A 27,729-nucleotide genomic window follows, 5' to 3' on the forward strand; every position below is an offset into this window, starting at 1 on the left:
TCTTTCACAACCTGCAGTTGATAATGTGCTAACAGATCTCCATGATCTAGAGATCTTTGAATCTAAGTTTGTGGAACAAAAGCAAAACACAAAAATGAGAAGTCACTAACCTGTTCTCAGTTCTGCGATAATCTAGTCTGCAGGTTCCACTGGTGAGACTAAACAAAGGGTGAAATGCGCATTCCAAACTGTACAAAGCTCTCTCTAAAAATAAGAAAAATGCTATTATAGGAGCCATTTTCATAATGTTCACCAAGTTAAAAAGTTCTTTGTGGCAGGGGTTAATTTGCTACACACACACACACGCACATATAAAATTTTTGCAAGCTAACAGAATGGATAAGCAGAAGATAGAATACCAAGATGCTTGTCCCTGACTTGCCTGTGACACTAAGACAGGGCTTCTTTGGTATCCATTTTGCCATCACCCAGTGGATTCATCAACGCAATTCACTTGGTGTGACTAAGTCAATTAAACTTAAATTCAATTTAACAGCTGTTAAGTTACTGTTTTGTGCAAAGCATTGTGCTAGGTGCCGCAAAGGAAAAAGGAAATAAATCTAATACTGACAGCCATCAAGGAGCTTAACTGGAAAAAACACTCGACAGATTAAGTGTAACATTCTTTCTACTCTTATTCAATGATAATTGGGTATTATTGAGGAAGGAGAAAAACATCAGCTACTTAAAGGATATGAGGAAGTTTCATGTAGAACTTGACATCATAACTGAGCTAGAAGAAAGGATTCTGACAGGTGGAAAGGAGGAGGAAGTGCATTCCAGGCATGGCAGACTGTCATGTGACAGGAGATGGAATGCAGGGTCAAGGAAAACAGCTAGTGTTCCAGTTTGGTTAGAATGCTACATTCCAAGTCTGGAGAATTAGGGAGGTGCCAGAGCATAGAGGGCTTTGAATGCCAGGTCAAGGAGTTTGCCTTTTATCCTGGAGGCAAAAGAAAGTCAACGAAAATTCTTGAGATACAAACTGAGCTATGCTTCAGGGAAGATTATTTTGGAAGCTGTGTGGAGGATGGACTGAAAAAGGGTAGAGGGGCAGCTAGGTGGCGCAGTGAATAGAGCACCAGCCCTGGAGTCAGGAGGACCCTGAGTTCAAATCCAGGCTTAGACACTTAACACAAAAACTAGCCATGTGACCTTGGGCAAGTCACAACCCCAATTGCCCTCCAAAAGCAAAAAAAAAGGGTAGAGACTTAAGATAGGAAAACCATTTAGGAGTTATTATAACAATCCAGGAAAGAGAAAGGAAGGCTTGAACTAAGATGGAGGTTATATGAATGAACAGAAGGGAATAGACATTAAGCGAATTTGTGAAGCTTGAATAGGCTATGGTAACAGATTGGTGGTGTGTGTGTCTAAGGGGAGGATAACGAAACTCTAAACAGAAATAGGAAACCCAGAGGAAGGGGCTGTTTAGGAAAAAAGATGATGAGCTATTTCTTGGACATGTTAAATTTGAGTTGCTGACAGGACATCAAAGTGGAGATGTCCAGTAGGCAATGAAATACAGGGCTGGAGGTAAGGAGAGATATTAGAGGCTGCATAATGAAATTTGGGAGTCATTTACATAGAGATAACAACCAAGTCCATTAGAATAAACAACATCACTGGAAAAAAAAAAAAGAGGAAATGGCCAAGGACAGAGCCATAGGTGGCATATCCATGGTTATGGGGCATGAGATGCCTGCTAAACAAGCCAAGGAGACTAAAAAAGGACAAACAGGTAGGAGGAAAATCAAGACAGCAATGCCACAGAAGCCAAGAAAGAAAAACTTAACCACAAGGTATGGTGGCAACAAGTGTCAAAAGTTTTAGTAATGATGAAGATTGAAAGGGACCTTGGAATTCAGCAATAAAAAGATCACAAATAACCTTTGAGAGTAGTTTCAGTAAAGAAGTGGGAATGGAAGCCAGATTACATGAAGTTCAAAAGAGAATGGGGATGAGTAGACATAATGAGTACAAATTATTTTTAGGACTCTGGCATTGAAAGGGCGGCTAGATATAGAGTGACAATTTGAGAGACTGACAGAATTAAGTTTCTTAAGGAATGATATTTTGACTCAATGATTTCATTTAAAGTGCTAATAACTATTAGCTCAAGATGTCAGAACAAGGGCACCTTATCCTGTTGTTCCATCTTGGCAAAACTAATCACTGCCTGGCATCTATCAAAACTACATTTAGAAACCATTTCTCTTGCCACTAAAATGCTCTTAAAAGAGGAGAGATGGATTGTTTTAGCACACTAAGCCAGGAATAAAAATTTACAATCTCCCTTTGCCCCGACAAGGTGACAGCTGTCCTAGTTGTTGCTAACTTTTACCTATAAGGTCACGCGCCATCTCCTGATCCTCTTGGAGTCGACATACATCACTGAGCTGGAGCAGTGAGTCTATGTGATAAGGGTTTCCCTGGAGTAGAAGCTGAAAATGCAGGGGAAAAGAGATGGTTATGATATCAGACACATACTGTTTAATGCAACTGACCTTCTTTGGAAATTAAACCTATGAGTATACAAATAATATAAAAGCACTCGATAGATTCACATTTCTTTTACAGCATGTTTAAACTTTCTCACATAAGGGAATTCATTTGGAACTCAAAAAATACCTGGTAGTTCTCATCTCTCCATCATTTACATCAGTTTATACATGCCAGAAGAGGACTTAGTGTCCTTTCCTGATATTGGAGGATAATCACAACATCTCTAAGTGGGAAAAAGGTATAAAGGCAATCTAGACCATCCCACATCAGAACAAGATTCCCCTCGCCAATATATCCAACAAGCGGTCACCCAACTTTTACCTGATGACCTCTTATCATGGGGGAACAGCTTGCCTCCAGAGGCAGACTTTTCCATCTCTGGAAAGCTCTGTAACCCACTGCTCCTACTTCTGACCTCTGGGGTCAAGAAGAATACCTTTTCTATCTAAGTTTTTCAAATATTTGAATAAAGCTAACATGTTTCAAATAAGTCTTCTCTTTTCCAGGCTAAGTACCCCGAGGTCCTCCAAATGATACTCACATGTCACACTTTCAAAGCCCTTCACCACAAACTGATTAACCTCCTCTGGATGCTTTCCAGTTCATCAGATAACGTCCCTCTTAAAAAGTGGTGCTCAGAGTTGAATACATTACAGATATAGCCTGATCAGAGAACTCTCCCTCTCTTGGTCCCGGACACTGTCCTCAATGCCATCAAAGATTATGTCAGCCTTTTTGGCTGTCCTATTACACCACTGATTCATACTTTCAGTGCACAAAAACTCACACATCTTTTTCAAACTCCTAGCTCACTGCATCTCCCCTGCCTTGTTCTTGTGAAGTTGATTTTTTTACTTTATTCTTACTAAATTTCTTCTTATAAGACTCTGTCACTGCAAAGTTGCAGTCGGTCAAGATTTTTTTTAGTTCATGAATCTATCATCCAATGTTAGCTATTCCTCCTAGTGATGTCTCATTTGCATATCTGAGACGTGTGCCATTTATGTCTATTCAAGTCACTGATAAAAAAAACCAGCACAGGGCCAACCAACCACAATTCTGGAAGGGAAGCCTTCACGGGAGACCTTCTCCAAGCTGCAATTGAGCTGTTCATCCAACCGTTCAGCCTGTTCTGAATTCACTTACTTGTGCTGTCTTTTAGCCCCACTGCTCTAGCTTTTCCATAAGACTTGGCTAAAGGCCAAGTAAACTATCCCTACAATACTACCCTGACATACCAGTTAGCAACTCTGCTAAAAAAGCAAACAAAGATAGATGGGCCTGACCTGTTCTAATGAAGCCATGCTACTGCTTCCTGTTTCCTTTTCAGAAGGTTAACCACCCTTACAATAAGTAGTAAAATTCTACCACAAATCAAAAATCCAGCTCAAGAGCCTCCAGTTTACAGACTGTATTCGCTTCCCTTTTTAAAAAACTAGATCAAAATTCAAGGTTTCCCAGTCCTTATGTACCCTTCTTGTACAATGTGACCTTTCAAACATCTCTTACAGCAGTTCAGTAATTACAATGATCTATCCTTTCAGCAAGTGTCATGTTCTTCTAGGCTTATTCACCTGAATTAATCAAAGGTAGCTAAGTTTCCTCTTCCTATCTAAATATTTCTTGTGTCTATTAAGTCCCTATTGGTCATTTCATCTTTTCTAATCCAAACACCTTTCTTCTTAGTAAAATGAAAATTAGCAAGCTCTGTCTTCTTCCTATTGTCAGTTATGATTGTTCCATCAACCCTGGTCCTATAGCTTATCCTCCTATATTATTTTGCTTCCTATATAGGTTTAAAATTAAATTAAATTAACCTCCCCCCTGCCCAAACCTTTGATATCCTTGGCTCTCCTTGCCAGCCTCAGCTTATTCTGAGCTATAGTGATCCTCATGCTATTCTTACAAAATCATTCCAAGATTTTAGAAGCATCTTCTACTACCTACCTTTGTCTCTATCTTCTATACATCTTTTAAAAAAAAATCAAAACTGTGTTACCTATACATCACATTAGTTTTTTTTTTTTAGGTAGCTCCATTTCCTCATCAAAATTATTTTTTATTACTTTTTAAAGAATTTCTTTCTTGAGAGAATCCCATCCCTTCTAGGATGACTTCCTTTGCAAAATATCTATTCACAGGATCCTACCTATCCTTTTTCTGAACCTTCTGAAATTTGGCCTCTCTAGAGTACAAGTATGATTATATTCAGGTGGCTTCTCATCCCATCAAAAATCTTAAATTAACAAAGTTCCCAGGGACAAGATTTGGACCTACTTTGGGGGAAGAGCAGGGGTGGAGAACCTGTGGCCTCAAGGTCACATGTGACCCTCTATATCCTCAAATGTGGCCCTTTGACTAAATTCAAACTTCATAGAACAAATCCCCTTAAAAAAAGGATTTGTTCTGTAAAACACGGACTCAAACAAAAGACCACATCTAAGGCCCTAGAAGGCCACATATGGCCTTGAGGTCGCAGGTTCCCTATCCTTGGGTCAAAGTATGTAGACAGATTCATTTCCAGGAGCTCCTCTGGAGCTCAGAGCGTACTGGGCATATAAAAGTTCAGGCTATATTTTTCACTGGCACACTACAAGAGAGGCTCTCTGCTGGTATTTAGCTACATGATAACCTGTCATGTGAAAGAGAGAAACAAGGGCAGTGCACTGTGATAACTTTCAATTTCAATCAATTCTGTTTCAAGAATCCTACCTAGCACCTAATCCACTTATAAGACCCATCTAGAAAAGAAATCATGTTGTAAAAAGATGTCTTTAGGAGTGATATGGGTCTGAAACGTTTGATGTTCATGTGAGTTTTTTAATTCTTCAGATCCTGAACAATGTATCCATATCACTTCAACTTTAGCCCAGAGTCTCAAATTTTCCTATCAAATTTAAGCAAATTGGACACTTTTCATAAAACTTCAATGCTGAAGTTGTTCTACTAAAATGCTAATAAATAACTTAGCTTTCTTCTAAAGAAAAAGGTTTAAAAATAGAATAGCTGGTAGCTAAACCCTGTCTTTAAAGGTCATCTCACACTTATTTATATAATCATTTCCCATTTCCTCATCTGAAAGGACTCACACAAAGGAGCATTCTTATTTCTCATACTGGCCTGAAAGTTTGTCCTCTACTCTTTTCCCTTTGGCCATGGAGGGGTGTTACCATAACATAACAGTGACCCAAGGATGGACTGTACATTCTAGTCACACTCTCTTCAAAACATACCACGATGTTATTTGGGTCCATGGACTCCACTGCATTCAGGAACTGGAACTGCACCTGCTGGTACTCTCGGTGGTGTTCAAATGTGAAGTGCTGAACTCCCCTTTTTGATTCTAATACTCGCATTGTAATACCTAGGATTAGTGGAAATTCTATCAGTGAACCAAGCCAATCCTAGCCAGTTTCAATAGGGCTATAACATCTCACTCACAAAACTATATGTATTAATTCAGCAATAAGGAATAGTTGTTATGGTTAGTAAAAATTAATAACTTCTGCTTTTTCTTGAGTATTTAAAATCTACTGGCAGAATTTTTGTTAATCTATATTCTCAATTCTCAATTCCCAAATTCCAGGGTTTTAATGCTTGTTTTAGATAAAATATAACAGCTAAAAGTCAGAGCTAAACCCTTTCCTCAAACTTAATTTAAACTGGTTTAGTCTAGATCTATAGAATAATTTACTCACATAACCTGCTTTAGAAAAAAACAGACAATACTAGTGGTGATACTTTGAAATACAGTAAATGGACCTGATACAGAAACCTGAATATAAAACTAACAGCACTAGACTGCCTTAAAAACACTACGTGAAAGGTTGTTGGAGGATGGGAATGCTGGTGCCCACATTTTAACACATGCTTCCATCCCAAAATTGTATCCATATGATGTTAGGCTAATATGAATATCTAAGGACAGCCATGAAAGGGGAAACGTCATGGAAAAAGTATACTCAAATGGTAGAGGAATATGGAATGGGGTACAGGCAATACCACCCTCTTTGCCTTGGGGTGATATGTTTGATGGTGTAGCTACATAAGTTTTAGGTCTTTTTTTAGTAAAGAAGGGGAAAAGGTATCTCATTCTTTCCTGTTCTATCAAGGATAGTGTTGGATAGGTGTCAACAGCTCAATTTTCATAAGCAAATTAAAACTGTTGACTGGTATTTACAATCTTAATTCTTCTGATCAACCAGAAAAAATCCAGCTCTGGTCTGCCCTTATGAAACAGCTTGGTAGTTTTTAACCCTATCTCCTCCCAAGTGATGCCCTGCTTGGATGAACATCTTAGTACAAGACACTTATCACACGGACAACACAAAGACCAAATAACTGTCCAAATACTATAGATATTGCCTGTAGTTCACAAGATATTTTTTTGATAAGAACATAAGAAGCTTGAAGGATATGAAAAATGGGAAGAAAATCTAGAATTGGCCACAGTCACAATTTGTCCTAGGGATAAACATGGACATGAATCTCCTATACAGTCATGCTAAAATTCACTATATATCAAACGGCTTGAAAACTAAATTGATTCCTATGCTTCAAAATTCCAAAGTTAAAAAGGTTAATTTTAAAAAACAAAACCTATTTTCAGGTGGTATTTGAAAAAGTAAATGTGTACATCTTAAAAGTCTTAATACAGGGTTAAAGTTAACCCTAAATTTGTGCTTTAAAAGCTATAAAATTTAATAGATGTATACCTCAAAATATTCCTTATTCCCAAACGCTAATGTATCTGTTGGCAAAAAACATCAAAGACCTCCCCACTTCCCCCTGCAAACAGCAGAAAAAACTCTGGACAAGAAAAGCTAGGTGCTAGTTCCAGCACTCTCAATTACTAGCTACTTGACCACTGGAAAATTACTTAAATGAGTTTATTTCTTCCCCTATAAAATAGGAATAATGATTCCTGCCAAACTCAAAGTGCTGCTATGAAGATCAAACAGGATAATGTGCATGAAAGTCTTGCATGAATGCTCCAAAATTACACAGAACAAGCATGGCCCCCCAAAAAAGGTTTGTAATGACAACTGATGATGACCACAGCTGGCATAAGATACCCTGCTGACCACAACCTGATGAAGCCCCAACCTGTTTTGCTATAGCGGGGCCAGGTGCTCTTTGGAGTGGTCAGCCAAGTGCTTCGGTGGTACTGACGCTGTCTCTGTCGAGGTCTGTGGATTAAAAAACAGAAAATGTTTTATCTCTGGGGACAAATTCCATCAGTTATTAATCATTGGTAAATATGTAAAAAATTAAGAAGTCTTTCACACTATAAGTTGCAACATTATAGACACAAAGCTTCATGGTCCCTGTAGAATTTTCCTTAAAAATGATACTAGGGGCAGCTAGGTGGTGCAGTGAATAGAGCACCGGCCCTCGAGTCAGGAGGACCTGAGTTTAAATCCAGTCTTAGACACTTGACACATGTACTAGCTGTGTGACCTTGGGCAAGTCATTGCCTTGCCTTCCCTCCTCCAAAAAAAAAAAAAGATACTAGTTTTTTAAAGTTTAGAACTTAGAAGTAGGACTAAAATCCCCAGCTGTTTTAAGACGTTAAATCAAGTGAAATGTTGATGTCAAACATTACAGAAGCCAAGTGTTGAGCAAAGAGCCTGGAATGAGGAAAAAAAGAATCTGGGTTCAAAGGCCAGCTCTGTTCCCTGTCTGGGTGACCCTGGGTAAGTCACTTCACCCCCTGTGTGCCTCAGTTTCCTCATGTGTAAAAGGAGGGTGCACTAGATGATCTCTGAAGTTCTTTCTGATCTAAACATGATTCAGTTCCCTGACTGATCTGACTTTCTCTAGCACCATAAAATATGGAATGCCCCAAAAGTTCTGGTACAGTTTTAAGGTATTAAAGCTGTGTTAGATAAGCAATTGAAGTTTAATCTGCACTTTAAGACTTTTGAGACACCCTATAGTATTTGCCTTGTAAACATATTTGACCAAAAAGTGTCACCTGGGATGTGATTTTCTATCATTTTTTTTTAACAGTCTCCAATCTAAATCTAATCTCAAACTGCCAACACTCCTAAGGTTAACCAAGTAAATAAATCAAGACTAGCCCTGTACCCATGTCAGGTACTTTACGCTTTACTGATGACAGGTAATATTCAATCAGGCATCCGACTTAGGTTGCCATGACCATCAAGTCCCAGAATGCCAATGGTTACTAAGAAGTCAACACAGAGTCTAAGAACATGAGTTAGGGAAAAATAATGAAAGATGAGCAACACAGATACACATTTTCCCCTCAAAAAGAAGCACTGAGCAAAGTCTATCTCCTTCTAAGGACTTTCATATACATGTTAACACCAAAGATTCCAACAATTTACTATAACTTTATTTTTCCAAAATTAATGAAGACAAATACTATTCCTTTGTATCCACAGCATACTTTTGGAATGTTATGATTTCTTGTCAACAGCTGTTTTAAATACTACTAAAGTTTAGTAGTTCAGTTTACATCAAGCTTTGCTCTCACCTCTGATCTCCAAGGACAGCTCGAGCTCCAAAGTATCTTTTCAACTCTGTCTCTGGATTCAAGTGTCTAGAGAATTAGAAATAAAAGACAACAAACAAAAGTGGAATTTTTCTACAACTGAGAATTTTTCTTTTAATCCCTAAACTCCAAATAACAAAGGAACAGTGAGAATCGTGGCCTTAGACTGACCAACAGTTAACAATCAGCGATCCTGTTCACTCTGAAGTCTGAGTTACTGCCCTCTGCAGGGCCAGCCATGGAGTTAGGCTAGGCACATGCTTCAGGGAAAAGACCAGAATGACAGTTTCTAGTACTTGCAATGGGTTGTTGAGGCATGTGTCCTGCAGACAGACGCTCCTCTCAAAAGCAGATTACCTGTCCAATTGTTAAAGATGTCTTCCACATCTTTAAAAGAATAGCAGACTAGCAGGACAAAGCGCATCCCTAACAGTTAAATAACATGACAAGAGTGAGCTAAACAAACCCATCTACCTAAAGCTGGAGAGATGGGAAAATAAGAGAAGAGAGCTGAGTTCTGTATCCAAGCATTGTCCAAAGATCAGTATCAGCGTGCATGCCTCTACAAGTTAAACTAGCTATTTGCACCTCAACCTATATGCAGAATGCCCTGTAGTGGCTGCAGGAATAAGCTATGGACCTACAGTTCACTGAGGACAAGGCAGCCGTGCCAAACAACACTGTTCCAACATCTTCCCTTGAAAAGAGAGCAGGGGAGAGGAAGGCAGGAGGATGTGCACCAAGACAGAAGGAAGTGAGAGATATTGCCTAGGGAAAGCAGAAGGAAATTTATGAAGGCAGATGAGATGTAACTAGCATATTAGAGTTAAAAAGGACTGAAGATATTTTTGCTAAATTACTTTTATTTCAAGGGAGCATTTAAGCTGGAAGAGGAGAGGGATCCCCTGAACTCCCTCAAAAAAAAAACCCAAAAACCCAAACCCTGTGACATCCAGACAAAAGGCATAAAAAATACCAAAATGAAATCCTGTGAAATTATAATGCCCAAGCTTGGCCCCAAAGAGGGCATATGAGACAGTATCTCCCCAACTTCTTTGCAGAAGGGTACAGGTGGGAGGGATGTAGAACACTGCATATAATGGCAGACTTTGGGGATATACTGGTTAGTTTTGTTTAACTGTTTTCTCGTCTTTGTTCTCTGTAATAAGGGATAACTCTATGGGAAGGGGCTACTGAAGAAGTGATTGGGAAATAAGTGGTATAAAAACCAGTGATACCAACAATATTTTTTTTTAAAAGTACTTAAAAAGTAATGTTGCAATCAAAAAACCTTTCCTAACTTTATGTATGGGGCAAAAAAGGCTCAAATTCAGACAACTCTTCAATGACAGAACCAGGGCTTGATGATAGTATCTTTATTCCCTGTTCAGGAATCCTTCCCCTATAACATGTAGGTCCAATCAAACTTTCTCTCTTCCAGGAAGAGCCACTAAGGTCATAGCCCAGAGGGTTTCCAGGCTCTCTGGACTAAGAATAACTGTAGGAATTGGCCAACAGAGAGGTTTGCTAACTCAAAAAAGTGCAAATGAAACAGTTACTCACCCCAAACATGTAGGTAACTATCTGTTTTCCTATCAGAGTGAATAAATCAGAAAAACTTGGAAATTAAGAGCCAAGTGATTTAATTTTCCCTCTCAGCCAGCAGTTAGAATAAGGAAAAGATTAACAGTTGAGTAATTTGATCTGAAATGAAGGACCACATTTTATAGTAACATCTTTCAAGAAAACATCCTGAAGAATTAAAACAAAATAAATCTAACACTTTCCAAGGAATAGTTTCCCTGCTAAACAACAGATGGGCTCTATGTTACATCAAAGGCTGGGGAAAAAAAATCCACCATTAGTCTTTTACCTGTGTTCAACATAGAGCAGAGGCCGACTCTCCATAATGACACTGCTCTGAGTCTGATTTGAAAGACCACTGGTAACTTCAATTTTCTCTAAAATGCTGTCAATATCCTCCAGACCATCATCTTCCTGCAAGCACCAAAAAAATTCAAGAGAGAATAACATCAAAATAATTCTATTCTACTCTGCCATGAGAACCATTCGACACATTAGTTATCAAGAACTTTTGTTTTTTTTATTTTTTTAAAGAGGAAGAAACAGGTAAACAGCTTTAGGATCTGGACTATGCAAACATAAAATTAAAACTGTAATGCCAGGAGAAAGCGATTCATTTCTACAACCAAAGGGGCAAAAGCATTAATTTGAAATGTATTTGTTGACAATAAACTGAACACAAATTACTATTTCCACTTGCTACTGAACTGACAAGTTAACAGAATAATAATCAACAGAGGGTGTACAGTTCACAGGAGCAGTGAGAATTATCAATTGCTTGCATGTTGCTTATCAATTGTATAAGACAGATTGGAAAAGGAAAAAAAGAGGCAGTAGAGTAAGAGGATTGCTGATTTTCCAAAGGAAATGCATGAAACAAGGAGAGCAAACCTTGTTAAGCAATCTTTTTTTCTGTTTCAGAATTATCTAAATTATACTACTACTGGGGCCTGCTGCCAGAGGCCTGCCTCAGCCTGGGATCCAGGCTCCAAGACTTCTCCAGTGCTCTATGGACATTTCCCAGAACAGACACACAGTAACTGCCAGCTCTTGCTTCCTGTCTAGACTCCCCCCATGCTCTATCTTTACCTCTCCCTGTCCACTGTGAAGCAGGCCTACCTGATGGGAGGCTGAACCTCAAAAGAGGGCCCTGGACAGTTTGATCATCACCTGCCTCCTGGTACTGTGCTTGGACTCATAGCTCAAAACTCTCCCCAACTCAATGATTCTAAACTCCAGGGTGCTGAAGTAGAAAACCTGTTCCCCCACCCCCACTGCTTGTTCCCCAAACCCTATCTCCCTTCCCTTAGCTCCATACCCAAATGTCCCACTCCAGATTTGCCCATCCCTTTCCACTGTGTCCTGTGGAATGCATACATGCTTAATTATTAACCAACTTCAGGGGTGGCTAGGTGGCACAGTGAGTAAAGCTGCTGTTGAAATTGCCCTGGTCACCCTCTGTAGCATTGACTGTACTTTTGCTCATACTCCCCATTTCCTACTGCCATGCCCAAACTCCCTCTCCACGGTCACTGTGCAGCCTTTCCCTAAGGCTCACACCATCCACATTTGTCAGTGTCACCCCAAATCCCCCTACATTCACTCTATATATATAGACAGTCGGTTGTCAAGCCCTGTCATTCCCACCTTCACCATGTTTGCCCACTCACCTAATCATCATCCTGGCAGTCTCTCACTCCCACAAATGGATTACTGCAATAGCCTCGTGGTGGGTCTCCCTGCCTCATGCTTCACCCCAAAGTTGGCCACTCTCCACTTAGCTGCCAAAAAGACTTTCTACAACACAGCTCTGACCCACTCAAAATCCTGGAGGCTCCTTGTCACCTCTTAAGTCCAATACAAAATCCTCCTTCGCTTTGAAAGCCTTCATGACCTTGGTCCTTCCTATTTTCCTTGTCCCTTCACCTCTCCCACCCCTGCACATACTCTACTGACATTCTTCATACACACTACTCCATCACCTAATGTGCTTTTTCTCTAAATGTCCCCCATGTCAGGACCTCTCTCTCTCTCTCTCATCTCTATGTCCTTAGCTTCTCTGCTTTCCCTTAAGACTTAGTTCAATTTCCATCTTCCACAGGAGGGCTTTCTTGGTCCAGCCTCTACTCCCCTAACCTTCCCTCTGAGATAAATTTCCAACTACTCTATATACATCTTATATGTACACTGTTGTTTGTGTAAGCCCTTGGAGGGCAGGGATAGTGTTTTTGCCTTTTTTTTTTATTCTAAGCATAGTGCTTGGCACACAGCAAGCATTTAAAATACTTACAGAGAAAAAAATGGGAATCAGTGTTTTCAAAACTCCTTTATATAGCAGCCAGAAGGGACAGAAGGGAAACAATAAATAATGACCAAACTACACACAAGCTTTGACTCAAACATACCGGAGTTTCTCCCATTGTGGTTTTCTTATTTTTCTTCTTCTTCTTTTTCTTCCGTGGCTTGTTATTCAGATTAGGCTGTCAAAAGAAGAACACTGTGATCCACAGAAAAAATAAGGAGCCAATGCACTGAAGAGGGTAAGAAAGGGCTCTGTCATATCAATAAAGAATCCAGATTACAATTTCTGAGGAGATTATGGACAGGTTGATCTGGGCATAAAACTCAATGATGTATCCTATGGTATGAGCAGGCTTCCCATTTCTGCTTCCAAGTCCCCAAACAGGAATATGCTTAAGAAAAAATAAACATAGAAGTAAGGAGACTAGGGGGAAAAAAGAGAGAGAAGGCTATTTTTGTGAGCTCTTTCCCTTTTAAGGAGCTTTCTAGGAACTCTTTTGGGATTGAACATAAAAACGATAGAATGCAGTGGTTAGGCACTATGAAATACAGATCTAACCTGAGTATTTTCAAACACACAAATGAGCATCAGAATCAGTAATTCAGTCCAGTGCATAGCTTAAAAAGCATTTCCAATATGTTTAATATGATTGTACATGTATAACCTCTATGAGATTACTTGCCATCCTGGGGACAGGAGATGGGAGGGAGAGAGAGTTTGCAACTCAAAATCTTATAAAAGTCAGTGTTGAAAACTTTCTTTACATATAATTGGGGAAAAAAATACACTGCTAAAATTTTCAAAAAAAAAAAAAAACATTTCCCAAAGACAAAACTCTGTAGAAACTTGAGGAGGTAGCCTATAACTCTCTTCCCCATCCAAGAGTAAATACTACAAAAGCCACTCAACATTAATTAGGAGCTGCCAAATAAACTACTGCTAAACATATACAGAGGGAACCTATCCTAAAGAAAAGGGTACCCAAATACAGAAGAGGGAAAGAGACCTGGATAGGTAAAAGAAATATTTAAGGGATCCTACTTCTAAGGTATACTACTTAAAGGCTGCCTCCTCTTTAAAACTAATGGGAAAGTATGTAGATATTAAATAGAAAACAAAGTTTTCAAGAATCCCTTGAAAAGCAGCCAGAAGGGACAAGAGGGAAACAATAGATTGGGAAACTGCACCCAAGATTTAACCCCAACAGGTCAGTATTTCTCATTTTATTGTTTTCTTAGAATCTATTCTAATCTAAACATGGTCCTAAAAGGGATATATTTAGTGGTGATACAATTAATAGCATCCAAAAAACAAAGCTACTAAGCTATGGAGATGAGACCTCTCAAGCATGAATACAGGCATAATGAAGATGGAGCAAGGCTCAATTCCCTTGATACCTTAACCTATAGAAGATCTTGCCCTTCCCAACTCTGGCACTAGATTACTCCTACTCTCTGCTGCCTCTGCTCTTACAAACGTGCTGCTGAAATAAGCTGAAGAAAATCACAAAACCAAGATGACTGGAGCCACTACAAGTTTATGCTACATAATCCCAACTAGGCCTTCACTGTGGCAGGGCAATCCTTTTATACCTGCCTAAATCAATTCACTATCTCACTCACCACTGTGGCTTTTCCAAACCCTTTTGTCCAAACCCTGGAGATTTCTCACATCTTCCCTGCCTCTGCCCACCTCACCTCCAGGTAATAATCTTACCTCATTCACTGAAAAAAACTGAGGCCATTTACAGAGAGATGCCTCCTGTCCTGTTTCTCATCCCAGTGACCTTTGGCTATCATCCTTCCTTCAACCTCCTTTCACCTAAAGAGATGGCCCTTCTCCTTGCCAAGGCAACTGCTCTTCACGTACAAGTCACCTCATTCCATCCCATCTTCTCTCCAGAGCCTTGCCCCGCCGCCCCCCTTTCCTATTATCTCAATAATATTCAATTGTTTCAGCTTTTTTTGTGGTAGCAAAGAACTGGAAACTAAGGGGATACCGAACAATCAGGGAATCACTGAACAAGTGATGATATATGAATATATAGAATACCACTACTAGTATTAGCATAAAGGGCGTGGTTTCAGAAAAAACTGGGAAAACTTATATGAAGTGATGCAAAGTGAGGTAAGCAGAACCAGGAGAACAACCTACACAGTAACAGCAATACTGTAAAGATAAACAATTGTCAAAGATTTACTAACTGATCAATATAATGACCTAGCAAAACTCCCAAGGACTCGTGATAAAAAATGCTATCCACCTCTGGTGAACTGATAGACTCTGAATGCAAATTAAAGCACATTTTTTTTCTTTATTTTTCCTTGCCTTTTCTTTTTCTTGGGAGGTTGGGGGTGGGACATGGTTAATATGGAAACTATGTTTTACATGATTTCTTACCATTACAATAGGTCAGAGAGGGGGTGGAAGAAGGGAGAATATTTGTAACTGAAAACTGAAAAATTGTCTCCCCCATCCTCAAAAAACCCTGCCTTCAGGGAGGCTAGGTGGCACAGTGAATAGGCACCAACCCTGGAGTCAGGAGGACCTGAGTTCAAATCCGACCTCAGACACTTGACACGCTAGCCGTGTGACCTTGGGCAAGTCACTTAACCCCAAATACCTTGCCTTCCCCCCTCAAAAAACAAACACCCCCCCCCACTAGCTACTATCCTATATCTTTCTTCCCTTTGGTGGTTAACTGCTTGAGAAGGCCATCTACAACAGATGTCTCTACTTCCTTTCCTTTCACTCTTTAGCTCTTTGCAATCTGGTGTCTGATTGCATCATTCAACCAAGACTGCTTCCTCCAAAGTTACTAATGGTCTCTTAATCACCAAATCTAATGTCTTTTTCTCAATCCTCAGCCTTTTTTGACCTCTGACATTGTTGATCACGCCCTTCTATTTCTCTGTAGGTTTTTGTGACACTGCTTTCTCCTGATTCCCCTCTTACCTCTCTGACTACTGCTTCTGCCTCCTTTGCTAATCATTATCCAAGTCATGTCTTCCTGAGCCTTCTTCTTTTCTCCCCCTATTCCACTATTTCACTTGGTGATCTCATCAGCTCCCATGGTTTCAATTTTCATTATCAATTATGAGACTCGTGTGCAGAGATGTTAATTGCTAATTTATTATCATATTTTATGCACATGAGTCTCAAATCTACTTACCTAGCCCTAAGCTCCCTGCTGACCCCCAGTCTCACATTTCCAATTGCCTAGCAGATATCTTGAGTTAGATGTCTTATAGACATCTTAAACACAACATATGCTAAACTAAACTCATATTTACCCCCAAACCCTCTCTTCTTCCTAACTTCTCTACTACAATCAAGGGTACCACCATCCTCAACTCCTAACTCTCTCACCTCCCCTATCCAATGGTCAAGTCCTGTCATTTCCACCTTTATAACATCTCTAATCTATACCCCTCTTCTCTCCTTTGACACTACCACCACCCTGGTGGCAGGCTCTCCTCGCCTGTCACCTGGACTATTACACTAGCCTGATGGCTGGTCTCCCTTGTTTAAGTCTCCCCACTTCAGTTCATCCTCCATTCTGTTGCCAAACTGATCTCCCTAAAACATCACATTTTAGTCTGACTGAATCATCCCCAATTCAATCAACTCTGGTGGCTTTCTCTTACTTCCAGGATCAAACATAAAATCTTCTGCTTGTCATTCACATCCCTTTATAACCTGGCCCCTTCATATCTTCCCAGTCTTCTTACACTTTGCTACCTTCGAAATGCTCTTTGATCTATTGATACTGGCCTCCATTGCCCAACTCCAAGCCCTTTCACTGGCTCTCTCATGCCTAGAACTCTCCCACTCCTCATCTCTGCTTCGTGGCTTCCTTTAGGAGTCAGCTTATGTCCCATCTTCTGCGAGAAGGCCTTCCTAATCCTTATTAATCTTGGTGCCTTCCCTTGGAGACAATTCCCAATGTATCTGTCTCTGCCATGTTTTTACCCAGCTGTCTGCATGCTGTCTCTCCAGACTACAAGCTTGAGGGCAGGTTCTGTCTTCTCCCTTTCTCTGTAGCTCCAGCACTTAGCACAGAGCCTGGCACATAGCAGATGCTTAATTACTAGGTTCCTATCTACTACACCTTGACCTTCCTCAGTAAGTGGGAAAGATTTTGTGTTCTATAAAGAAGAATGATTGTTATTCGTTCCCAAATACCTGTGAACTAGTTGTTGCCTGGTTTTCATGTGAAAGACCTTCCCCATCTCTTCCTTGGTTGACCTCTAGTTCTCCAGTTTTAGTGTCTTCATTATTCTCTGCGCCCTCTTGTATCTTCAGTCTGTAATCTTCTCCCCTTGCTTTGGATAAAAGTTCATCCTCAGGTTCTTCACTGGTTATCTATGTCAGTGAAAAGAAAATAAATTCCAAAAGTCTTGGGAGAAGTGATTGCATTGTAGACTTGCTAAGTGAAAAAAATGATGAGTTTGGACCACAGTTAGAGATACTAAGCCTATATATTAAACTAGAGAATAGGAAATATAAGCTACTTTCAAAATTGGCTCTTGGGGTGAGAAAGAAACTTATGCTCCAAATATTTATTACTAAATAGCAGTAATGTGTAACATAAAAATGTACCAACACGAAAGATTTCTCACTGTTGGATATTTCTGAAGGAATCCTATTTCAGTTACTACTGTAAATGAATGCAGGCAAAAGCCGTAGATTAAAAATAAAAATTATGGAAATCTGCATCATAGCCATATATTCTCTGCAGACATCTTGATTCATTACATCACTGTGGCGGAAGGAGGTGAGCTTCTTGAACAATACACTGATAGGCAGCTGTAATGGTTCTGAATCAAAAGAATTTTCTTTCCCTCTTCCAAACTTACCTATTACTTTAAAGGTACCATATTTTTTTAGTCACCCAAGTTCAAAAACTCAGGGTCATCCTCAACTCTTTTCTCTCACTCAGCCCACATCCCACAGCCAATCAGTGGCCACATCTGGTCATTTCTTTCTCTATGACAGCTGTTGCATGTGTCCTTTTCTCTCCATTTCTACAGTCACCACCTATATCACCATTCATCTGGACTATTACAACAGACTCTTAATTGGTCTTCCTGACAAGTCTCCTCAATCCAATTTATCCTCTACATAGCTGGCAAAGTGATTTTCCTACTCCCAACTGAATAAATTCCAGTAGCTCCCTATTACCTGTATAGTTAATCACAAACTTTTCTGTTTAGCTTTTAAAGCTCTTTGCAACTTGGCCCCTTCCCATCTTTCTAGTCTTTTAACACATTATTTCCCTCCAGATACTCATAAGTCTAGCCATAGTGACCTACTTGCTAATCTTCACACCTAATACTCCACTATCCATCTCCTTCAAGGCTTTTAATTGCTTGTCCCCTTTGCTGGGATGCATACCCTCCTCAACATCTCTGACTCAGTTCAAGGTCCTTCTTGCAGGAGGCCACTCCCTAGGTTCTCTTCCCCCTCAGCTGCTAGTGCCTTCCCCTCAAAGGTAACCTTGCACTGACTTTATATTTATCTTTTTTTTTAAATGCTTTATTAACTTCTGATTTACATCGTTCATTTCCGCCAGATTTTGAGTTACAAATTTTCTCCCCGTTTTTCCCCCACCCATCCCCCCAAAACAGCAGTCCCACAGGATATCCCCACCTCTGATCTGCTCTCTCCCATATTTTCTCCCATACCCGTTTCAACTTTTCCAGTAGGGCATGGTGGATCTCTATATTTCCCAATTACATGTAAAACAATATTGATAATAGTATATATATATTTAAAAATTTGATTTTAAAACTTTGAATTCCAGATTCATTCCCTTCCTCCCTTATTACCCACCCTTACTGGGAAGACAAGCAGTTCAGTATAGGTTGTACATGTGTGGCTAATGCAAAACAATAACATAGCAGATATATTGTAAAAGACTGACTATATTTTCCTCCCTCCTATCCCACATCCCACTTGTTCTATTCTCTACTTTGATCCTGTCCCTTTTCAAAAGTGGGTGCTTCCAACTTCCCTCCCCCCAAGCCTGCCCTCCCTTCCATCATCCCCCCTCACATCCCCTCCCCCCCTATTCTCCTGGAGGGTGAGATCCCCTATTTAGTGTGTATTTCCCTCCCTCCTCAAGCCACATTCAATAGGAATAAGGTTGACCCATTCCCTTTTGCCTTCCTATTCTTCCCCTCCATTGTAACCATTTTCCCTTGCCTCTTCTGTATGAGATAGTTGCCCCACTCTGTCTCTCCCCATCTCCTCTCATTATATCCCTCTCACCTCTTAATTTCACCTTTTAAGTATCATCCCTTCCTGTTAAATTGGTCCCGTGCCCTCTATCTATGTATACCTGTAAACATATATACACACATTCACATATGTATTCATATGCCTGCATACCCTCATATAAAGACATATATATATATATAATATATATATATTTCTAATCCCTTCAACTACTGAGAAAAGTTTCATAAGTTACAATTATTGTTTTTCCATGTAGGAATGTTAATAGTTCAACTTTGGCCAAGTGGCTCAGCAAGCAAGAGCACCGGCCTCAGTGCCGGGACGACCCGGATCAAATATGGGCCCAGACACCCAGCACCACACCCAGAAACAACAACTGGCCGTGCAACCCCAAGCAAGCCACTCAACCCCAATTGCTTAAAAAAAAAAAATAGTTCAACTTTGATAAGTTTCTTTTGATTTCTTTTCTCTGTTTACCTTCTCACGCTTCTCTTGCTTCTTGTATCTGAATGTCAAATTTTCTATTCAGCTCTGGTTTTTTCAGCAAGAATGCTTGAAAGTCCTCTATTCCACTGAATGACCATATTTTCCCCTGAAACAGGATACTCAGTTTTGCTGCGTAGGTGACTCTTGGTTTTAATCCCAGCTCCCTTGACCTCCGGATTATCACATTCTAGGCCCTTCGATCCCTCTAGTGTAGAAGCTGCCAGATCCTGGGTTATCCTGATTGTGTTTCCACAATATTCAAATTGTTTCTTCCTGGCTGCTTGTAATATTCTCTCCTTAATCTGGGAATTCTGGAACCTGGCTATAATATTCCTAGGAGTTTTCTTTTTGGGATCTTTTTCAGGAGGTGATCGGTGGATTCTTTCAACCTCTATTTTGCCCTCTCGTTCTAAAACATCAGGGCAGTTTTCTTTGAGAACTTCCTGGAGGATGCTTTCCAGGCTCTTACTTTGGTCATGGCTCTCAGGCAGTCCAATAATTTTTAAATTATCTCTCCTGGATCTATTTTCCAGGTCAGTGGTTTTTCCCATGAGATATTTCACATTGCCTTCTATTCTTTCATTTGTTTGGATCTGTTTAACAGCATCTTGATTTCTCATAAAGTCATTAGCTTCCATTTGCTCCAATCTAATTCTGAAGCAATGAAGCAATGAAGTGTCTGAGGCCAGAATTGAACTCAGGTCCTCCTGACTCCAGGGCCGGTGCTCTATTCACTGCACCACCTAGTCGCCTGAGATCAGAATTTGACACAGAAAGGATTAATGTCCATATGTATATGCATACTTTCAACTTTCTTTCTTTGCATTCTAAAGATATTTTTGAATAGGTAGTGTTTGAGGATTAACCACATGCCCTCCTTTTTTCTATTAATGTGGATGCTCAAGGGTTGACTATATTCATTTATTTATTCAGATTTGTTTGAAAAAGATTTATTGAGCACCTATCAGGTGCATAGCACCATGCTAGTTGCTGGAGAAAATGCAACCTTTAGTTGAGATAAGAGGTTCTGCCTTTATGGAGCAGATAAGTTTAAAAGACACAAACAATGCATAGATAACTAAGATTTAGTATTACCTGGTAAATGCATCAGGGAGTTACAAAAGAGAAGTACTATGTGAAATCCTAGAGGAAGATTATTTCTTTTTTTTTTTCTAAAAGCAATTGGGGTTAAGTAACTTGCTCAAGGTTGCATGGCCAGTTATTTCTGGGTGTGGTGCTAAGTATCTGAGCCCGGATTTGATCCCCAGGTCATCCCGACACTGGCGCCAGTGCTCTTACTTGCTGTGCTACCTGGCCACCCCGGGAAGAACATTTCTAATGGGAAAATAGGGAAGGGAAAAAGGATAATAGGCATATCTGTGTGTGTATGTATGTACACAAACACAGCTTAATGACAGAAAGATTCCCTTTGAATTAGAATATCAATATCAATAAAATAATTAAACAAATATTTAGATAGTTAGGTGGTAGTGTAAATAGAACACTGGGTCTGGAGTCAGGAAGACCTGAGTTCAGATCTGGCCTCAGAGATAGACTAGCTAGGGGCAGCTAGGTGGCACAGAGAATAGAGCACCAGCCCTGGAGTCAGGAATTAACTCCCCCCCTCCAAAAAGAAAAAAATTTATATATATATATATATATATATGAGACTAGCTGTGTGACCCTGGACACGTCACTTAACCTATACCTGACAGTTTCCTCATCTGGGGGGATCATAACAGCACCTACTTCCCAGGGTTGTTGTGAGGATCAAATGACATAATGATTGTAAAAGGGCTTAGTACAGTGGCCAGCACATAGTAAGTGCTATATAAATTGTTAGCTGCTATCATTATCATTAACATTATTAGCAGCACTCTTTGTGGAGTCGAAACTATGGAAGCAAAGTTGATGTTCATTGAATGGGGAAAGATTAAACAAATTGTAGTACATAAAAATAATAGATTATTATTGTACCATAGAAACTATGAAGAATCCAGAGAAATTTGAGAAGACTTATATGAACTGATGTAGAGAGAAATAATAAGAACCCTAATGACAACAATGTAAAGGAAAATCCTAAAACACATCAAAACTCAGGTCAATACAATGACCATTAAAAAGACTGATGAGGGTGGGGGAGAGGGGGACCAGTGAGTGGAGAGATTTGATATGAGGAGAGCAAGAAGGAAAAGAATCAACATCTTTTTTTTCCAAAAAAGAAAATCAGTACAGGTTTCATTGGGATGGCATGTGAGTTGGACTTTAAAGAAAGCATGGGAATTGATCAGTAAAAAGGCTGTCCCACTCAGAGGGGAAAGGAGTATATAGGAAGCATGGAGGGAGTCCAGTTTTACTGCTACAAAAAGTACACTAAATGGAAAAATGGGAGTTCCTGGCAAAATATTTTGCAGGCAATAAGGAACTACTAAAGATGTTTGAACAGAGAAGGGACATGACCAGACCAATGTGTGAAAAAGATAATTCTGGCAGCCCCAGGAGAGAGAAGACTTGGTAGAAGACTGTGGCAATGATCTAGCAGGTGGCGGAAAGGGACTGCAGGAGGGTGGTGGTGATAGGGATAGAGAAGAGGGGATAGATGCCAGAGATTTTGCAGGGGTGGAATCAAACTCAAACCAATTGTGAAGGAGAGGGAAGAGTTAAAGTATAACCCCAAGGTTTTGAGCATAATAACTGGACAAAAGATAGAGTCACTAACAGAATTACCAAAGCAAGAGAAGATCTTAGGTCAACTATGGGACCTGCTGAATTTATGGTAATGGTAGGACATCTAGTTCCATATTACTAACCATCTGCTGGATATCTCCACCTGGACTGTCTTTCTTTTTGCTTATATTAGTATCCCTGATACTTAGCACAGTGCCTGGTAGCATTTGATAACACCTTCCCTTCCTTCTATAGGCATTTCAAACTTGTTATTTTCAAAACATAACAATATCTTTCCCCCAAGAACTCCCCTCCCCTTTTCTATTGATGACACCATCTTTTTAAAGTCATCCAGGACCATAAATTTGGGTGACTCAACCCCCATATCCAACAAGTGGCTAAGTCCTGTTGATTATGATTCTGTGTTATTTACCATCTCCTCCAATTCTTTCACATTTCTCTAGTATATGTTGTAGCCCTCTCCAAGCACAATGTAACCTCCTCCAAGTCATAGACTGTATTAGCTTTATTCTTTGTGATTACAATCAAACCCTTCCCAGACACTGAGGCTACAGCACATTTTATGAGTGGAGGTGAGGCAGAAGAATGTATTGGCTCTGGAGTCAAGAAGGCTAGGGCTCCAATCCTACCTGTGTGACTCAGTCACATCATTTAACCCTTCAGCTTCTGAGCTGCACTGGTAGAAAGAGCTTCCTCACTTGGGAGCTCCTAAACCACGGGTGGGGAGCCTACAGCCCAGGAGGCCACATGTGGCCCTGTAGGTCCTCAGGTGCAGCCCTCTGACTGAATCCAAACTTCACAGAACAAATCCCCTTAATAAAAGGATTTGTTCTGTAAAACCCGGACTCGGTCAAAAGACTGCACCCAAGGACCTAGAAGGCCACAGGTTCCCTGACTCTGTCCTAAACCAATGGAACCACAGGACTCAACCAATAAAAAAATTCAAAACACTCGGGGCAGCTAGGTAGTGAATAGATCACCTGCCCTGGAGTCAGGAGGACCCGAGTTCAAATCCGGCCTCAGACACTTGACACACTTACTAACCGTGTGACTTTGGGCAGGTTACTTAACTCCAATTGCCCTCCAAAAAAAAAAAAAATCAAAACACAGTCATGGTGCCTTGACAACTCTGTTCCATAATTTTTACAATTCTGCTGGCCTGATCTGACATGGTGTCCATGATTTTTCAAATGACTGTGTTAATTTTGTACATCAGCCTCCTCAACTCCTATGACCTCCATCTTTGATCTCAACATCACCAAGTGTCCTCTTACCTAGATCCTTAGCTCTTTTTCCATTTCTCCCTCTTCCTCACTCATCCTAGTCCTAGTCTTCACCATTAACACCTTTAGTCTTTTATCCTGGTCCATCACCCCATTCTGGTCTCACCATTTCTTCCCTTCAATGTCAGCCACACAGATGTACAATTTAATTATATGTTATCTCTACCCTTGACTCTTGTGTCCTCCTTGTCCCACCCTGGACATGACTTGCCAAGTCCTAACTCTAGGTTACCCTTTCATCCACCTTCTACTTTCACCCGACATGCTGCCAAATGCTCCTAGAGAAAGTCAAACAACCAAGACAAATGGAATCATTACCAATCTGCTATTAAACAGAGTCCTTAATGCCACACAGTAATTCTTTTGTTCCTTCTTTTGATTCAATTTAAAAAGTATATATTAAGCAACCTACTACATGTTGTATTAGGTACTGGGGATACAGATAGTTTCACTCTTCCCAGTGGCTAGTCCAACCTTTTATTTCTTCTTAAAACTCTTAACCTTCCTCTTCTATGTCTCTCTCACCAGATGGTCCCCTTCGAGCTTTTCTGAGAAAATGAAGGCCACTGCTTGTCACCAGATTCCTTTTCTCCTTCACTCCACACCTCATCACCATCTCCCATTCTCTTCTTTGCTGCTATGGGGTAGCATTTCCTATTCTTGGCCACAGTACACAATTTTACGTATGCCCTCATCTCCATCCCCTCCCATCTCTCCAAGACCTTGCCTAATTCCTCTTCTCTCTCTATCCACTGGGTATTTCCCTGCCACCTATAACCATTTCTCAGGTCATTAAAAAACCTTCACTTGATTTTGTTATTCTCTCAATCTAACATCTCTTCTCCCTTTCACAACCAAACACCCACCCTCTGTACTTGTTGCTTCCATTTCCTTACCTCTCAATACTTCTCAACTTCATGCTACCCATTCTACCTAAAACTGTGCTCTCCAAGATTAACAAGATCAACTTAACTGATCATTTTAATGGCTTTCCCCCCAAGTCTTCATTCTACTTGTCCTCTCTGTAGTTTGAGAAAGCATCAACTGGGTCCCCTCCTAGATCCTTTTTCTTCGCTTGGTCTCTGGGACAAGGCCGTCTCTAACTCTTCTATTACCTCTTTGACCATTCCCTTTCAGCCTCTCCTTAACTGGATCTTCACTCAACTTCTAACCATAAACAATTAGCATTCCAAAGGTTCTCTCTTGAGCCCTTTTCTCTCTCTTTTGGTGATGTCTCCACCTTCCATTGGTTCAATATAACTTCTATAAATTCTCAAATGTATATATATTCAGCCCAATGTCTCTCCTGATCCTTAAGTCTTAATTTTTATCTGCTGGCCATCTCTAACAAGTTCAAAACTGGATTCGCATCCCCCTTAACTTCTTTATTTCTGTTGAGAACATTAGCATCCACCCAATCTCAGTCTTTCTTGGTCTTTCTCTTTCTTCTCCTGATTTTCCCTAGTTATCAATGCTCCTACAATTATTTTGCATATAGTTTTTAGCTGCTGCTATATATGCCATATTCCTTTAGTAAAATGTACACTGTCTGACAGCAGGGATTGCATTTTTCTTTTTGTCTTTGTATCTCCGGTTGCTAGCACAATACCTCCATCTGCCACTTGTAAGTATGCCCTCTGACAAATCAAAAACAACCACAAATCCAAACTGATTTTCTCCATGAGGACTCCAATATTCACAGAATGTTATGAGCTGGAAGGGTGCTTAGGTATCATTCAATCCAACTCTTTCAATGCCTCAGATATTTCCAACTATACTTCAGTTTCCTTGGGAGCAGCTAGGTGGCTCACTGAATAGAGCACCGGCCCTGAAGTCAGGAGGACCTGAGTTCAAATGCGGCTTCAGACACTTGACACACTTACTAGCTGTGTGATTTTGGCCAAGTCACTTAACCCCAAATGCCCTCCAAAAAGCAAAAAAAAAAAAAAAATCCTTCAGTTTTCTCACATGTTAAGTAGGAATAGGAGTACTTGTACTATTTACCTCACAGGGTTGTTATGACGATCAAATGAGACAAATTAAATCCATAAACCATATAAGCACTATATAAATATAAGCTTTTTATTACTTGGATACAGCCCTTCTGCTATTATATCATCATTACCATCATCATCAAACCCTTAGTGGTAAAAAAGAATTCAAGAAGTCCCTTCCTTCCTCCTCCCCCATATCACTGTTCCCCAAATCTCTCCTCTTACTCCCTGTATGACCTTGGCAAGTAATTTTAGAATAGGGACATTAGGGATCATCTAGTCCACTTCCCTCCTATAGGCCTCAGTTTCCTTATCTGTAAAAGGACGAAGTGTCAGATTAGATAAGTTTTCTTCCAGCTCTAAAGCCTATTCAACTAAAAAAAAATGATCCAGTGCCTACAATATATACAAAAGCACTGTTAGAAAATGAGGGATTTAAAAAATAAACAACCTCTGCTTTCAAAGAGCTGACATTCTACTGGGATAAACAAAGTGCACAAAGATAAGTAAATATTTAAAAAAGAGGGAGCGCTACTAACAAAAGGGTTATCGTTTTTTTGTGTGTATCATAGCCCCTTTTTGGCAGGCTGGTGAAGCCTATGGAACCCTTCTCAGAATAACATTTTTAAGTGCGTAAAATAAAATCTATAACATTACAAAAGAAACTGATTATAGCTATCTTTTTTTTCTCTCTCTCAATCTCAATGTGGAATCCAGAGGTTTCTGGGAACTTGGACAGAAAGAAATCTATCTATAGATTTATCTATATTGACAGTTTGATACAGACCAATAGACAGACAGATATCTATGTATCTAGACAGATTAACTACATAGACAGACATTGCTATCTATGTAGATAGATCTAAAGAGAAATGTAGATACATAGAGGTATCTATGGAGATGTAGGTAGATGAATCTCGATATAACTTGTATAGATACCTGAATCCAGACATAGCCATATATTCTTAGGATATATACAGATAAGCTATACAGATATCTACCTAAACATAGATAACCTACAAAAAGATTCAGCTATAGCTCTACCTACAGATATATAGGCAGATAGATACACCACATTACCCCCAGCACTCCGGGTTGAGAACCCGGGACAGGCCATCAGGAAAGGCCTCGGGCAGGGGGCGGCACCGGGGCTGAACCTCGCCGGGGAAATGGGGGGGGGGGGGGAGGGCTCCGGATTCCACTGGCTAGGGAACAGGAAGTAGGGCGTCCCAGGCAAAAACGCGGGGGCGGGAGATGGAATGTCCCGGGATCTTCCGGAGCCCGGAGGACTCCTCCCCCACCACGCCTTCGACGTGGCTCCGGTCGCCCCGCCCCAGGCTCCTTCCCGGTTCCTCGGCAGCGCCGCGCGCCCGCCCCGCCCCTCACGCCGACGCCTCCTGCCCCGCCCCCCTCTCCTCCCCTTCCCCCGCTACGCCCTTCCCTCCCCCTCCTTCTTCCTTCGCTCTCCCCCTCCCCCTCCCCGCTCCAGCCCCTCCCTTCGGCGGCTCCTCACCAGCTCGTACAAGTTGCTAATGGCGCTGCGCTCCCTCCTCCCCCTCCTCCGGCGAGGGTCGCTCGGCAGTTGCCCCACTTCCTCGTCGTCCTCCTGGCCGCCGTCATCACGATCCTCGAGGCCTAGGCGCAGGGCCCCGGGCTCCAGGGGCTCCTGGCCCCGCTGTTCTCCCCGCAGCCTCCGGAGGGCCCGGCGCGACATAAGACCCAACGGCCGCGGACCCGCCGCGCTTGCGCACTGCCGCACCGGGGCGTGGGCGGGGGGAGAATGCTGCGCGTGCGCGCTGTAAGCCGTGGGCCCACCTTAGTTCCCCTTAAATGGCTTGAAGGAAGCCAGTCACGCTTGCTCCTAGGCTCCTGTGAGCTTCGAGTCCTCCCGAGATTGGCCGCCCTGGTAGCCAATGTCTGCTCAGAAGGTCGGCGGCAGGGGCGGTTCTTAGCCTCCTGCAGCGTTTACAGATTCCCTGAAAGCTGTCTTTAGTTTGGGGATTCCGGTTTATTTAAAATTTTTTTAAAGTTCTGAACTTAAACACCACAATAAAATGGGGCACCTAAGGGGCTCCGCAGTGCGCAGAGCTCCGGGCCTCGAGTCAGGAAGACTTGAATTCGAATGCA

General features: G+C 40.9%; 1 protein-coding gene across 1 annotated transcript in view; it reads right to left on the bottom strand.

Moving 5' to 3' along the window:
* The window catches only part of TCF25 (transcription factor 25), a 43,727-nt gene extending 16,340 nt beyond the window's left edge, over positions 1-27,387 (bottom strand). The window contains exons 1-9 of the mRNA XM_069085509.1: positions 27,116-27,387; positions 17,097-17,276; positions 13,015-13,089; positions 10,899-11,023; positions 9,008-9,073; positions 7,612-7,694; positions 5,739-5,869; positions 2,345-2,444; positions 111-204 (exon numbers count right to left, since the gene is read on the bottom strand). Of these exons, the coding sequence (XP_068941610.1) occupies positions 111-204; positions 2,345-2,444; positions 5,739-5,869; positions 7,612-7,694; positions 9,008-9,073; positions 10,899-11,023; positions 13,015-13,089; positions 17,097-17,276; positions 27,116-27,316 (1,055 nt within the window). The 5' untranslated portion in view covers positions 27,317-27,387. The remainder of the gene's footprint in view (positions 1-110; positions 205-2,344; positions 2,445-5,738; positions 5,870-7,611; positions 7,695-9,007; positions 9,074-10,898; positions 11,024-13,014; positions 13,090-17,096; positions 17,277-27,115) is intronic.
* Between the last annotated feature and the right edge of the window lie 342 nt (positions 27,388-27,729).

Source organism: Petaurus breviceps, unplaced genomic scaffold (genome assembly GCF_028583685.1).
Source record: "Petaurus breviceps papuanus isolate PSGF00001 unplaced genomic scaffold, PetGlider_PUasm1.0 176, whole genome shotgun sequence".
Taxonomy (NCBI): domain Eukaryota; kingdom Metazoa; phylum Chordata; class Mammalia; order Diprotodontia; family Petauridae; genus Petaurus; species Petaurus breviceps.